This window comes from Bos indicus, chromosome 19 (genome assembly GCF_029378745.1).
Source record: "Bos indicus isolate NIAB-ARS_2022 breed Sahiwal x Tharparkar chromosome 19, NIAB-ARS_B.indTharparkar_mat_pri_1.0, whole genome shotgun sequence".
Lineage (NCBI taxonomy): Eukaryota > Metazoa > Chordata > Mammalia > Artiodactyla > Bovidae > Bos > Bos indicus.
This window is the reverse complement of record NC_091778.1, coordinates 50945988-50961610: the sequence shown is the minus strand read 5'-3', so window position 1 is coordinate 50961610 and position 15623 is coordinate 50945988. Positions and strand designations below refer to the sequence as shown.

Genomic DNA, 15623 nt, shown 5'->3' with positions numbered 1-15623 from the left:
TGGGATCTCAAAGCGAACACCCCCTTGGATCTCATCTGAGGACTATTCCAGGAGGACCCCAAACCTTCAGCTGTGTCAGGACCTAACAAGACTCCCTCAGGACCAAGCCCACCATAGAGTGAAGCTGCACATTCCTGAGGGTTTTAAAGGAGTGGATGCACCTCAGTCAGAGAAGGCAATGGCACCCCACTCCAGTACTCTTGCCTGGAAACTCCCATGGATGGAGGAGCCTGGTAGGCTGCAGTCCATGGGGTCGAGAAGAGTCGGACACGACTGAGCGACTTCACCTTCACTTTTTCACTTTCCTGCATTGGAGAAGGTAATGGCAACCCACTCCAGTGTTCTTGCCTGGAGAATCCCAGGGACGGGGGAGCCTGGTGGGCTGCTGTCTATGGGGTCACATAGAGTCGGACACGACTGAAGCGACTTAGCTTAGCACCTCAGTATCTCTTGGGAAGATTCTTTACAAATCCCCTGCTATGTCTGTACCCCAGACAAATTACACAAGAAAATCTTAGGGTAGGACTTGGGCATCAGGTTTCCTAAAGCCCGCTAGACTATTCTAACATGCAGCCAAAATTAAAGAAAGACACGACTCCTAAAACTTATAGGAACCTGTCTGCCAGCCAGTCTTATCATCTGTCCTGCCTCCACCTCCAGTTCTAGCAGTCTGTGCAGGCATATAAACTTATTCTCAAGTTTTACATGAAAATTGTAAAGTCAAACTACTGGAAGCACAATAGATTACAATTAAGGCTAAGAATGCAAAGCTAATCATTCTGTATAGAAAAGAGGGTAAATGAAGAAACTACCCCATCTTGACCCAGCTTCATGAAATTTCAAAACTCAAAACATAAAGAGAAAAACCTTACACACTTTCAGAAAAGATATCTTTAAAATAATAAGAATCAGACTGACATAAGATTTCTTACTAGAATCAGCGGACACCAGAAGATAATGAGGCAATTACTCCAAAATTCTAAGGAAAAATACTTTCCACCTAGAATTTTATACACAGCTAAACTGTCAAATAACCACAGTACAAAATAAAGACATTTTCAGACATGTAAATACCCTGAATATTTTACCATCCACATACCAGATATGGAAAAACTACTTGAAGAAATATTCCAGAGAAATGAAAAAGGAACATATTAAAAAGAAAACTAAATAAAAAGCGAAGGGAAAAAAACAAACGGTGGCACGTGCATATAAATAGAAGGGAATAAAGCAGAAGGTTTTTTAAAGGCTCCATAGATCTTGGCACCTGGGAATCCCCTCAGTGTGCAGCACGGGGTTAGCAGCAGATTCATTTCAGTTCCTCTTCCAAGTCTAATCTGCTAGGTGGTCTGCAGTGAAGAACAGTCACTTATTTTAAAAACCACTACTGCTGTTTTCACAAGGTTTAAGCTGTTGGAATCAACTTATTAATCAAGTATATAAAATAACAAGAGTTATAGAACAGAATGTGAAGATTATAAACACTGACAATATAAATATAACAAACTAAAACTCTGAGGGAGGAAAAAAGAGAAAGGGAAGTGTGAAGTCCCTTCAGTGGGTTAAATGTTTCCTCTTTCATAGCAAGTATCAACTGATTCTGTGAGTTAAATAAATCCAGTAGGAACTAAAACACACTGGCTGCTCCCTGGGCGTGGGGCTTTTACATTTCATTGCAGACTTTCCTATAGTCTACTTTTTTTTTTAACCACATTTTCTTTATTTTAAAAATATCTGCAATTAGTCAAAGCAGACATTTATTCATGAAAATAAGTAAATGGTTTTCCTGCCATCTAAATGCAGGCTGGAAGCTAGTTTATTGGGGAGGTTGAAACAAAGGGGGGCTGAAATGTTCTAGGCAGTCATTGCTCTTACGAAGCTACATTATCAAGCCCCAGATGGAGCCAGACATGTAATTCACACAAGAAAACTACAAACCAATGTTCTCTATGTACACAGATGTAAAAATCCTTAAGAAAGCTGATCAATTTCATTGCATAAAAACACTATACTGTCACTGTTGATTAATTTTGGCACTGTAAGAGTGATTCATTATTAAGAAAAATATTAATGTAATTTACCACAATAAAAACGTTAGGAGGAAAGAAAAAAACAATCACCTTAACAGATATCTAAAAGACATTTAACTAAATTCTATACTCACACCTCATTTTCTGAAGGCTTACAAAATTAGAGATCTCAAGGTACCTGATAAAAGTATCTATCAGAAAGCAATAGTAAATATCATGCTTGTAGCACAGAAACACTACAAACATTTCCACTAAGCCAGCACAATAAAAGGACTAGTTAATGTGATCCCACATTGTTCTTCTAGACTTCCTACCCCAATACTACTTATGAAAATAAAGAATAAATTAGAAATAAAGAAACAAAATTAAAATATTTATTCAGGATTAGATTGCCTAACTAGAAAATCCAAGATAATGTGATAAACTGTTGGCATTGGATATGACAGGGAACCAAAGAAACTGGGAGTCTTCCCTCTCTACCCAAGTCAACACCTGGATCAAGAGATCACAAGGCTCTGAACACCCAACTAAAAAACTGTAGGAGCCTCAAGAGGAGACAGAAAGAGGTCGGACGCCAGTGTGGAAGGAAACCCAGCACCACAATTTGGGGCCTTGCTTGGCAAGAACTTCTGCAGTGTGGTCTTTCCTCCACCCACTGCTGTTTGGTGAGCTGGCTGCCCACCCGTCCCTCCATCTCTGCGAAGCACAAGAACCGCAGGTTCAGGAGGCAGCACAGGATGGGAGAAGCTGCTCCCACAAATACACAAGACCAGCCACCTAAGGCCTCCCCTTCTCTTCTCCCCGTCCACTCTGAAAAGGAACAGAGTAAGATAGAAGGACGAACAGAAGGGAAGAAAAGGGAGGAAGGCAAAAGCAGTACAGGCAGGTTACCTAAGAGACAGGCTCACCTGAATGGGGAAGGGCTCTGGGGGCAGAAGTGAAGTCGCTCAGTCGAGTCCGACTCTTTGCGACCCCATGGACTACAGCCTACCACGCTCCTCCATCCATGGGATTTTCCAGGCAAGAGTACTGGAGTGGGCTGCCATTTCCTTCTCATGGACTAAAGGAAGGATAATAAAGCTTGTGATGAAATTTCATCATCACAGGATTCACCAGCCAACACTCAAATGCACCAGATAAAGACATACGAAAGGTGTAAGAATTCATTGCCAACAGACCATCACTGCAAGAAATGTTTTGAAAAGTCCTTCAGGCAGAAGGAAAAGCAGATGGGCATCTGGTTCAATTCAAAGAAATGAAGAGCACTGAAAACCATAATTAATGAGTAAATGAGTAATTTTCTTTCTTATTATTTCAATCCCTTAAAAAAATGATTGACTGTTTAAACTAAGTTAATACCAGCATTTGTGGGGTCTACAGCACATATAAAAGTAGAATGCATGACAACAGCCTCAAAAAAGGTAGGAAGGGAGAAATGGACGTGCACTGTCCAGTTCTCACACTATCCATGAAGTTCTACACACATTTGAGGGATTGAACTTGCTAAGTTGTATATACTATAAACTCAAATCAACCATTAAAACAGCAAAAAAGGGAACTGTAACTAATAAGCCAACAAAGAAGATGAAGAAGAACCATAAGGAATTTTTATTGGAGCTGGTATGATAGTAAGCAGAGCTCCACAGCTGCTTGCCAGCAAAACTGGTGAAACTTATTTTTAAAAACCCAACCATTTACAGTCTCTGGAAATGGCCCTAAGGGCACCAAGCAAATGAAAAAAAAAAATTATTCAAGAAAATCTACTAAAACTCAATAATAGTAATATCAAAAACTTCAGATATGCAGACGACACTACCCTTACGGCAGAAAGGGAACAGGAACTAAACAGCCTGTTGATAAAGGTAAAAGAGGAGAGTGAAAAAGCTGGCTTAAAACTCAACATTCAAAAAACGAAGATGGTGGCATCCAGTCCCACCACTTCATGGCAAATAGATGGGGAAACAGTGACAGGCTTTATTTTCTGGGGCTCCAAAACCTCTGTGGATGTTGACTTCAACCATGAAACTAAAAGACGCTTGCTCTTTGGAAGAAAAGCTATGACCAACCTAGACAGCATGTTAAAAAGCAGAGACATAACTTTGCCAACAAAAGTCCATCTAGTCAAAACTATGGTTTTTCCAGTAGTCATGCATGGATGTGAGAGTTGGACTATAAAGAAAGCTGAGTGCCAAAGAATTGATGTTTTTGAACTGTGGTGCTAGAGAAGACTCTTGAGAGTCTCTAGGACTGCAAGGAGATCAAAACAGTCAGTCCTAAAGGAAATCAACCCTGAATATTCACTGGAAGTACTGATGCTGAAGCTGAAGCTCCAATACTGTGGCCACATGATGCAAAGAGCCGACTTACTGGAAAGGAGCCTGAATCCTGGGAAAGATCGAAGGCAGGAAAAGAGGGCGTTAGAGGATGAGATGACTGGATGCCATCACTGAAGACAATGGGCATGGGTCTGAACAAACTCCAAAAGATGGTGAAGGACAGAGAAGTCTGGCTGCAGTCCACGCTACAGTCCATCGGGTCTCAAAGAATTGGACACAACTGCGCGACTGAACAACAACAACAAGATATTTGAGCTGAGATCTGCTCCTTCCCTCCCCCTAAGGCGGAAAGCCACCCTAGACAGATATAGCCAAAAATACAAGCTTCCCCCTTCTGCTTGGCCTGTCAAAAGCTGTTTTCCTGGAAGAGATCGGGCATCGACATTTCTCGTCTTGACCCCAGGTACCTGCTGCTGAGGGTGAGGCCCAGGCAAGAGCAGTCGAAAAGTGGGACCCCCTTTTCCCACCAGCCCCCATGCTGCACTGTATGCTCTGTCTACCTTGGGTGTGGTATCACCAAGAAAACTGGGGACCCAAATGCCCTTGCCCTGGCTTGTGGGGTAGGGGGTTCATATGAAGAGAGATAAAGGGTTGCTGCCCTTCCCCTACTTCACTTGCATTAGGGTGCGAAGTTTAAGCCCTAGGGTACACTCAAAACAGAAGTAAAGGCAGCTAGAAGAGGAAATCACAGCTTTTCTTCCAAAGAGCGACGGATAGATTCATCAACAATACAGGTTAAGCTGTGGGACGACTAGTTTGTCAAACATAAACTGGTAAGAGACAGCTGGGAAGAGCCCTCCCGGTGTCAGAACAAACTTTATTTTAAACACTGACCTCAAGAACTATTCCTTTGAAGGAGCTTGAATTCACTTGAATTATTCTTATGCCCCTAGGTATCGCTGAAAACAGTAAAGCAGTCAGCAATCAGTGGAGCTTGACAGCTGGGTGTGGTCAGGGAAAGAGAGGCCAGCCCACACCGCTGCCCCCTCAGGATGACTATGGGCACGCCCGGCATGGCACTCCTGAGACAGAGCATTACAGGTTTCACACTGCAGCCACAGGGGAGCGGACTTTACTAAAACTATCCCAGCAGTCACTTTACAAGCAAACAAGTCAATAAGAGTAACAACCCTAGATGGAGGGGAAACCAGAACCTGGGACATGTTATCTACTATGTCCAGTTTCTAACAAAATTAGGAGACAAGTGAAGAAACAGGAAAGCAAGACCCAGACACCAAAGAAAAAGAAGGCACAGGAACTTCCAGTGAGAGCATCATGTGTTTGATTTAATGAAGACCTCAAAGCAACCATTATACACATGCTCAAAGACCTAATGCGCTGTACTTGGTAGCTTCAGTCGTGTCCGACTCTTTGTGACCCCATGGACTGTAGGCCACCAGGCTCCTCTGTCTATGAGGATTCTCCAGGCAAGAATACTGGAGTGGGGTGCCATGCCCTCCTCCAGGGGATCTTCCCCACCCAGGGATCAAACCCAGGTCTCCCGCATCGCAGATGGACTCTTTACTGTCTGAGCCACCAGGAAAGCCCAAGAATACTAGAGTGGGTATCCTATCCCTTCTCCAGGAGATCTTCTCAACCCAGGAATCAAACCAAGGTCTCCTGCACTGCAGGTGGATTCTTTACCAGCTGAGCTGCCAGAGAAGCCCAGAATAAAAATACAGCACACCAAAACTTATAGGAGGCTGCAAAATCAGTGCTCAGAGGGAAATTTATAGCTATAAGTGTCTACATAAGAGATCTCAAATCAACAACCTAACTTTACACCTTACAGAACTAGAAAAAGAAGAACAAACTAAACAAACAGTTAGCAGAAGGAAAGAAATAATAAAAGGTTCAGAGCAGAGACAAAACGAAATAGAGACTTAAAAAAAAAAAAAAGTGAGACTCAATGAAACCAAAAGTTGGTTCTTTGAAAAGATCAACAACATTGACAAATCTTTAGCGACACTAAGAACAAAGATGCTTCAAATCACTAAAGTTAAAAATGAAAGCGGGGGGGACTTCCCTGGTGGCCCAGCGGTTGACTCTGCACTTCCACTGCAGGGGGTGTGGGTTTGATCCCACAAGCTGTGAAGCACAGCCCCCAAAAAAGTGTGCACATTACTACTAAACTTAACAGAAGCCTAAAAAGATTATAATTGAATACTATGAACAACTACATGCCAACAAATTAGAAACTTAGATGAAAAGGACAAATTTCTATAAACACACTACCGAAACTAACTCAAGAAGAAATAAAATATCTGAACAAACCTATAACAAAAACAGAGGCTGAATCAGTAATCAAAATCCCCCAACAAAAAGGCTAGGATCAGATGGTTTCACTAATGAATTCTACAAAACATTTAGAGAATTAACAACAATCCTTCTCAAACTCGTCCAAAAATAAAAAAGAAGAAGAAAAGAAAACACTTCTTAACTCATTCTATGAAGCCAGCTTACTTTGATACTATAGCCAGACAGATACATCCAAAGAAAAGAAAACTACGTACCAATATCCCTTATGAATCTTTATAGAACTCTTCAACAAAATACTAGCAAACTAAATCTAGCAGCATATTAGAAAGATTATACACTATGACCCAGTGGGATTTATTCCAGTAATGCAAGGGTAGTTCATCATAAGAAATCAATTGATGTTAATATATCACGTTCATAGAATTGAAGGAAAAAAACCTATATGATCATCTCAACTGATATAGAAAAAAGGATGGACAAAATCTTTCATGATTAAGAAAAACACAGTGAACAAACTAGCAATTGAAGGTAACTTCTTTAGCATGATTATAAATCCGTATTTATAAAAATCCACAGCTAACATTATACTCGAAGGTGAAACACCACAAACTTTCCTCCTAAGATCAGGGTCAAGACAAGGATGTCTCCTCTCCCCATTCTTACTAAACACTGCAAGTTCTAGCTGGAGCAATTAGGCAAGAAAAAGAAATAAGCCATCCAATTAAAAAGGAAGAAGTAAAACTATTTCAGTTGCAGATGACATGTTCTTAAATATAGAAAATCCTAAAAATTCACACACAAAATAACTTCTAGAGCTAATAAATAAGTACAGCAAAATTTCAGGATACAAGATCAACACGCAGGACAATCAGTTTCCCTTTACACTAACAATGAACAATCTGAGAAGGAAATTAAAAAGACAATTCCATTCACAAGATCAATGAAAAAACAAATGCTGAAGAAAGAGGTGAAATACTTGTACCTTGAAAGTTACAAAGCATTGATAAAAGAAATCGAAGAAGACCTAAGGAAAGACACTCTTGTGTTCACGAACTGGAAGTCTTACTACTGTTAAAGTGATGTGTGTTAGTTGCTTAGTCGTGTCCAACTCTTTGCAACCCCATAGACTGTAGCCCACCAGGCCCCTCTGTCCATGGGATTCTCCAGGCAAGAACACTGGAGTGGGTTGCCATTTCCTTCTCCAAAAGGAACTACAAAAAGAAAGAAAGTGAAGTCGCTCAGTCATGTCTGACTCTTTGCAACCCCATGGACTGTAGCCAACTAGGCTCCTCCATCCATGGAATTTTCCAAGCAGGAGTACTGGAGTGGGTTTCCATTTCCTGCTCCAAAGTGATACTACAAACCAAATAGATCTACAGATTCAAAGCCATCCCCCATCAAAATTCTAATGGTCCTTCTTAAAAACATGGAAAAACTGATCCTAAGGGTCATGGATGTGTGCATGCTAACTCACTCCAGTTGTGTCCAGTTCTTTGTGACCCTATGGACTGTAACCCGCCAGGCTCCTCTGTCCATGGGATTCTCCAGGCAAGAACACTGGAGTGGGTTGTCATGCCCTCCTCCAGGGAATCTTCCTGACCCAGAGATAGAACTCGTGTCTCCTGCATTGGCAGGTGAGTTCTTCATGACTAGTGCCACCTGAGAAGCCCACCCAAAGTTCATATGAAATTGTAAAACAATTTTGAGAAAGGAAAACAAAGTTGAAAGACTCATACCTCCCAATATCAAAACCTATCACAAAGCTATAGTAATCAAAGCAGTGTGATACTTACTGGCTTTAGAGTCCAGAAACTGCATTCATTTCCAGCAACTAATTTTCAAAGAACTAAAGAGCCTCTTGATGAAAGTGAAAGAGGAAAGTAAAACGTTGGCTTAAAACTCAACATTCAGAAAACTAAGATCATGGCATCTGGTCCCATGACTTCAAGGCAAATAGACGGGGAAACAATGTAAACAGTGACAGACTTTATTTGGGTGGGGGGGGGGCTCCAAAATCACTGCAGATGGTGACTGCAGCCATGAAATTAAAAGACGCTTGCTCTTTGGAAGACAAGTTATGACCGACCTAGACAGCATATTAAAAAGCAGAGACATTACTTTGCCAACAAAGGTCCGTCTAGTAAAAGCTACATTTTTCCCAATAGTCATGCATGGATGTGAGAGTTGGACTATAAAGAAAGCTGACTGCTGAAGAACTGATGCTTTTGAACTGTGGTGTTGGAGAAGACTCTTGAGAGTCCCTTGGACTGCAAGGAGATCCAACCAGTCAACTGTAAAGGAAATCAGTCCTGAATATTCATTGGAAGGACTGATGCTGAAGCTGAAACTCCAATACTTTGACCACCTGATGCAAAGAACTGACTCATTTGAAAAGACCCTGATGTTGGGAAAGATTGAAGACAAGAAGAGAAGGGAATGACAGAGGCTGAGATGGTTGGATGACATCACTAACTCATCGTGGACATGAGTTTGGGTAAGCTCCAGGAGTTGGCGAAGGACAGGGAAGCCTGGCATGCTGTAGTCCATGGGGTCTCAAAGAGTTGGACATGACTGAGCAACTGAACTGAACTGATTTTCAAAAGGGTACCAAGACTTTCGATGAAGACAGAATAGTCTGAAACAAATACTGTCAGAACCACTCAACATCTACATGCAAAGGAATGAAGTTATACTTACTTTACACTATATAAAAAATGAACTCAAAATGGAACAAAGACCTACATAGAAAAGCTCAAATTATAAAATTCTTTGAAAAAAACAAAGGAGTAAATCTTCATGACTTTGATTTGGCAATGAGTTTTTAGATATGACACCAAAAGTACATGGTGAAATCCAAAAATAAATTGGATTTCATCAAAATTATAATTTTTGTGCATCAAAGGATATTCTCAGGAGAATGAGAAGACAACCTAAAGACAGCCCAACCCAAAGAAAATATCTGAAAATCATATATCTGATAAGAGTCTAGTATCCAGAATATGTAAAGAACTTGTAGCTCAACAAGAAAAAAACAATCAAATTTTAAAATGACTTGAATAGACATTTCTCCAAAGACGATACACAAATGGCCAACACAAACACAAAAAGAGGTTCCATATCATTAGTCAGAAGGGAAAAGCAAATAAAAACTACAATGAGATGAGAAACCATTTCATACCCACTAGGATGGCCATAACAAAAATAAACCCAGAAAATAAGAAGTGTTTGTGAGGATGTGGAGAAACTGGAACCTTCATACATGGCTGGTGGCATTGTAAAATGGTGCAGCTGACGTGGAGAATAGTTCAGCAGTTCCTCAGCGTGTTAAAACAAAGAATTACAGTATGACCCAGCAATACAACTACAAGGTATATACCCAAAGAAACCGAAAACCTGTGTTCAAACAAAAATTTATACACAAATGTTTACACTAGCATGCTTTACAACAGCCTAAAAGTAGACCAACCCAAATGTACCTCAACTGGTGAATGGATAAACAAAATGTGGTACACCTATACCATTAAATATTATTCTCTCATAAAAAGGAATGAAGTACTAATACATGCCTCAACAGAAACCTTAAAAACACTGAAAAATGAAAGAAACCTGTCACAAAAATCACAAGTATTGTATGATTCAGTTTATCTGAAATGTCCAAAATAGGCAAATCTATAGACAGAAGGTAAGTCCATGGTTGCACGGAACTGGGGGGATAGGGCATGGAGGGTGACAGCTAAAGGACGCAGGGCTCCTTTTTGAGGTGATGAAAATGTTCTGAAATTGACTGCGGTGGTGGTTGCACACATCTGGGAACCTACTTAGAAACAACTTGATTATACATTTTGATGGGTGACTTACGTGGTGTATAAATTATATTTCAATAACATTGTTATAAAAGATACTTGATTAATCCAAACAATGGCAGAAAAAGAGGAAAATGGAGTGAAGAATAGATGTGACTAACAAAATAATAGCAAGAAGAGAGACTCAGATCTAACCACATCAATAATCACAGTACATGTATCTAATGCAAACATCCCAGTTAAAAGGCAGAGATTGTCAGACTGGATTTAAAAAGCATGATCATATGCTGTCTACGTGTGTGTGTATGCTAAGTCGCTTCAGTCATGCCTGACTCTTTGTGACCCTATGGACTGTAGCCCGCCAGGCTCCTCTGGCCATGGGATTCTCCAGGCAAGAATACTGGAGTGCATTGCCATGCCCTCCTCTAGGGGATCTTCCTGACCCAGGGATCTAACTCATGGCTCTTCAATCTCCTACGTTAGCAGGCAGATTCTTTACCACTAGCGCCACCTGGGAAGCCCCTACAAGAATCTATAACGAAGGGGGCATCCTTTAAATATAAACACAGGAATGGGTTAAGGGGAAAAATGATGGAAAAGATACACTATGCTAACACTAGTCAAAATAAAGCCAGAGCAGTTAAATTAATAGCAAACAAAGTACATTTCAGAGCAAAGAACATTACCAGAGATTAGGAGGGTTATTCATAATGATGGAGGGGTCAATTCTTCACAACAGTCTCAAATTTTAACAGAGTAAAATTTAAAATGCATAAAGCCAAAAATGATAGAACAGCAAGAAAGAATAATAAATCTACAATTAGAGTTGGAGATTTCAATACCCCCTCTCAGTAACTGATAAAACAAGCAGACCTTGCATCAGCAAGGATACAGAAGATTTAAACAAGACTGTGTTCAACTGGATTTGTGTTTACAGAGAACTCCACCCAACACCAGCAAATACACAACCTTCTCAAGTGCACGCAGAACATTTGCCGAGATAGGCTTTATCCTGGACTGTAAAGTAAATCTTACTAAACTTAAAAGATTCACATCAAAAAAGTATGTTCTCTTACGTCAGAGGAATTAAAATAAGAAATAAATAACATAAAGATATCTGGAAAATCCCTCAAATATTTGGAAACTAAATACTCTACTTCAAATAATCCATAAATCAAATAAAAAATCAAAGGAAGCAATTAGAAGATATTTTGCAGCTGAATGAAATTAAAACACAATATATCAGAATTTGTGGGATGTTAATGCAATACTTAGGGGGCAGTTTATATCACTAAATGTCTGTTTTGGAAAATGAGAAAGGTCTCAAACCAGTGACCTCAGCTTTCACCTTAAGAATTCCAAAAAAGAATAAATTAAACCCAAAGTAAGCAGAAAAAAAGAAAATCAAGCAATTCAGAGTGGAAATAGAAAACAGACAAAATAGGAAAAAGAAAAACAATATAAACAATCAATGAAACCAAAAGCTGATTCTTCAAGAATATTGTTTTTTAAATGGACAAAAACAAATCTAATGTCACAAGAAAAGGATTTTAAGAATTAGAGGGGCCTTCCCTGGTGGTCCAGGTCTTCCTAGTGGCTCAGATGGTAAAGAGTCCACCCGCAATGTGGGAGACCTGGGTTCAATCCCTGGGTTTATGAAGATCCCCTGGAGAAGGGAATGGCTACCCACTCCAGTGTTCTTGCCTGGAGAACTCCATGGACAGAGGAACCTGGTGGGCTACAGTCCATGAGGTCGAAAAGAGCTGGAGGCAACTGAGCAACTTTCACTTTTTTTCCCCTGATGGTTCAGTGGTTAAGAATCCGCCTAGAAATGCAGGGGACACTGGTTTGATCCCTGGTCTGGGAAGATCCCAAATGCCGAGGGGCAACTAAGCCCATGGGCCACAACTACTGAGCCCAAGCTCTAGGGCCCACAGACCACAGTTACTAAAGCCCGTGTGCTCTAGAGCCTATACTCCACAAGTGAAGCCTCTGCAGTGAGAAGCCGGTACACCGCAAAGAGCAGCCCCTGATGGTCACAAATAGAGAAAGTCCACGCACAGCAACAAAGACCCAGTAGAGCCAAAAAAAAAAAAAAGAATTAGAAATGATCAATAATGACCAATCACACCAGGAATAAAAACACTTAAGGGCTTTCTGTTAGGCTAAATAAGTAAGGAATGAGCAGGGTTTCAACGTTATGTGGCAGCATGGATGGGAAGGGAGTATGGGGGAAAACGGATACACGTATGTGTATGGCTGAGTCCCTTCACTCTTCACCTGAAAGTATCTCAACATTGTTAATCGGCTATACCCCAATACAAAGTAAAAAGTAAAAACAAGAATGAGCAGAGGTCGTACACAAATCCTTACTGAAGCACAAGAAAGCCAGGCCTACCGGGTCCTTAATAAGTGGTACACTCCAATGTTACTTAGCGTACTTTTCACCAAGATTTAAACAACAGGAAACTATTTAAGTACATAAGTTGATAAGAATAATAAACTAAACACGGTTACTGACCTCCTCGGGGAGAAGGAGAATCATGCCCTCCAATGACCACGAGGATGCCGGAACCTTCCAGCTTCTTTTTCCATTTTTCGATGATAGTCATGGACTTGTCCTGAAAGTACGAGGAGGTCGGCAGGTCAGGAAACTTTCCTCCAAACGGTCAGAGGTGACTTACACTAAGGCTAAATGACCAACAGGAAGTTTGTAAATACCTTACTGGCATCATTAAAAATGGAGAGCTCCATGGAGCCTTCAAAGTCTTGCTGCAAAACCGACCCCAAGCATTCGTCCAACCACGGTTCAGCATCATGGACCGGGAGGATAACAGACTGGAATTCAAAACAAATGAATTGAGAAACAAGTGTGGAAACTGAATTCTCTTTCCAAGACTCTAATTTACTTCCCCATTACCATCTGCACAATGCTCATTTTCCAAGCTCGAGACATGACTTACAGAACAACCCAGAATAAGGATTCCAGGGAGAGTACCACCTGACAAACAAAAGGTGCCTACGCCTCCTCTCAAGATTTGTTGTCTTAGATTTCCCTGAATTGGTCTTTCTGGTTGCTTTTAAAAAGGAAACAAAATCTGAAAGGCATCAAAAATGTTCCCAATTCAATGGCAAATTCATGTGGTTCCCAATCAGTGGTCAGAAACATCATCATTTTGGTTGAAACAAGCATCTGTGTATCTTTGAACCCACTCATGAAATAAGCATTTTCAGTAAACCATGATGTTGGAGGAACTGCAACAAAGAAACCCTTTTAAGTACCCCCCCCTACACTTCAGTATTCTTGCCTGGAGAATTCCATAGACAAAGGAGCCTGGAGGGCTACAGTCCCTGGGGTCCCAAAGAGTCAGACACTACTGAGCAACTAATACACACACTGGGGAAGAGGGAGGTAACCTGCCTCCAGCACTCTCTTCCTTTGCTCTATTCAGTTTAGGACTCTTTGGCACTATCCTCTTCTCACAGGGCCCACATAAAGCAAACATTTCTGAAGTGTGTAAAGTAAAAACAGTGAAACCTGAGTGCCAACAAAACAACTGATTACAGGATTTATCTTCTGTATACTGCCACATTAAGCAATACAGACTTTGGGTACGAAAATAGAAGTTACAGTCAGTCCCCACTCTTGAGTTTATACCTTAAAGAAGAGTGGACATATTTCTAAACAAGAAAACAGAAACACAGGTCATTCAAGTGAGTGTGTACGTATGCATATATGCATACACATGTGCAAATACATCTATACAAAGCATAGATAGGAGTTTTAAATGCTAAATCTTTATATGGTTATGAAAAGCTCACAGATAAAAGTACTGAAAATACAGTTCTGTCAAGGCAAGTTCTTTACTCTGAAGATCTAGTTCAACAGTGTTATTCCCTTCCTAGATTTATGTTATCCACAAAAGTAGCTCCCTAACTTACTTACATATTTACTTTGGAATTATTTTTTAAAGGAAAAAAGGAGAGAATATTTTTACTGTTCTCAAGATCTACAATACAAAAGATAATGTGAATTTCTGCCAAAGATGAGCCTGGATTACTCTGTCCGCACGCTTGTTGGTGCTTAAACGTTTATTTGGGCGGAAATCCTCACAGGCTGCCCAAGAGAAGAGGTGGTGGTAGTGTGTGAAACGGAGACCGGGAAGACGGAGGGGAGACGGATGGAGGGATGGAGCAGGGCGGAGAAGAAGAGGATGGAGGGAAGAGGGATGGAGGTGAAAAGAGAGAAGGGGCGGAGAGTCGAAGGATGGAGGTGAGGGGGACCGAGGTGTGACGTGAGGAGCGGATGAGGGGAAGCGGGAGTCTGAGAGACTGGGACCTGAACTGGAGCAGAGGGGCGGGGAGGGCCGGGGAGGGGCAGGGCGCCCTCCCACACCCCACCCCCGCCAGCCGGGCACCTACCACTTGGGCGGGGGCGCGAGCCGGGCCCATCGCCCGGGCGGCTGGGTACCCCCTGGCCTGCATGGCGCGCGCTCCTCGGGCTGCCCCGCCCACCTCGGGCTACAGCGCCTGCGCGGGCGGCTCGCCGGGAGGCGGGACCGAGGCCGAGCGCCTCCGATTGGCGCAGAGGGACGCCGATCAAGCGGGGACCCGCGGGCGGTGGAGAGGAGCGGTCTAGTCGGGCTGGAGGGCTCCCGAGAGAGCTATTCAGCTCCTCTGTCCTCAGGGACACTTGTGTTACTGGAGTGCCTGGGTTGTGCAGGAGGTGGGGTTGGTGGGAAGACTCTGCGCCATCTGACATGGAAAGGTTCTATATGAAGAGCAGGTGACTGCTTCCCTGCTCGGGGGACGGGGCGCCTGAGCGGCGCCCGAGTGCACCGGCTGTCACGCGGGCGTCCCGACCCATCTGGGTCAGTGAGCACAACTTCATAACCTTCACCACCCAAACTAACGTTGAATGCAAATCATTCGACAAACCAGCAATTATGACAAAGCCAAACTGCTGTTTCATGTCTTGCAAGCACTGCTTCAAATGTCATTGTTCCTTAAATTGCATCAGTGTTTTCAAAGCCTGTTGTAAAAATTGGAACGCTTAGGCCAGATGAGTGAAAAATGCATCCTTATCTACAATGGGAAAAAAGCAAGCTGAGGATTTGTTTCCAAGGACCTGGTGTGCTCCAAGGGTTGGTATGTTAGGAATAGTTCCATTTTAAGGGACTCGGTAAAAAGTCACA

At 41.9% G+C, this 15623-nt stretch overlaps 1 protein-coding gene across 6 annotated transcripts in view; it reads right to left on the bottom strand.

Annotated features, from left to right (window-relative positions):
* B3GNTL1 (UDP-GlcNAc:betaGal beta-1,3-N-acetylglucosaminyltransferase like 1) overlaps nt 1-14944 on the bottom strand; it is a 131620-nt gene extending 116676 nt beyond the window's left edge. For 5 of the 6 annotated variants that reach the window (XR_011562120.1, XM_070773835.1, XM_070773836.1 and 2 more), the window contains exons 1-3: nt 14851-14944; nt 13150-13266; nt 12950-13049 (exon numbers count right to left, since the gene is read on the bottom strand). Coding sequence is in view for 4 of the 6 variants with exons in the window: in XM_070773835.1 (XP_070629936.1) it covers nt 12950-13049; nt 13150-13266; nt 14851-14913 (280 nt within the window). In the remaining 2 variants the exon portion in view is untranslated. Of the gene's footprint in view, nt 1-12949; nt 13050-13149; nt 13267-14850 lie in introns of those variants that run through there. The other variant, XM_070773838.1, reaches the window with a different exon arrangement.
* Between the last annotated feature and the right edge of the window lie 679 nt (nt 14945-15623).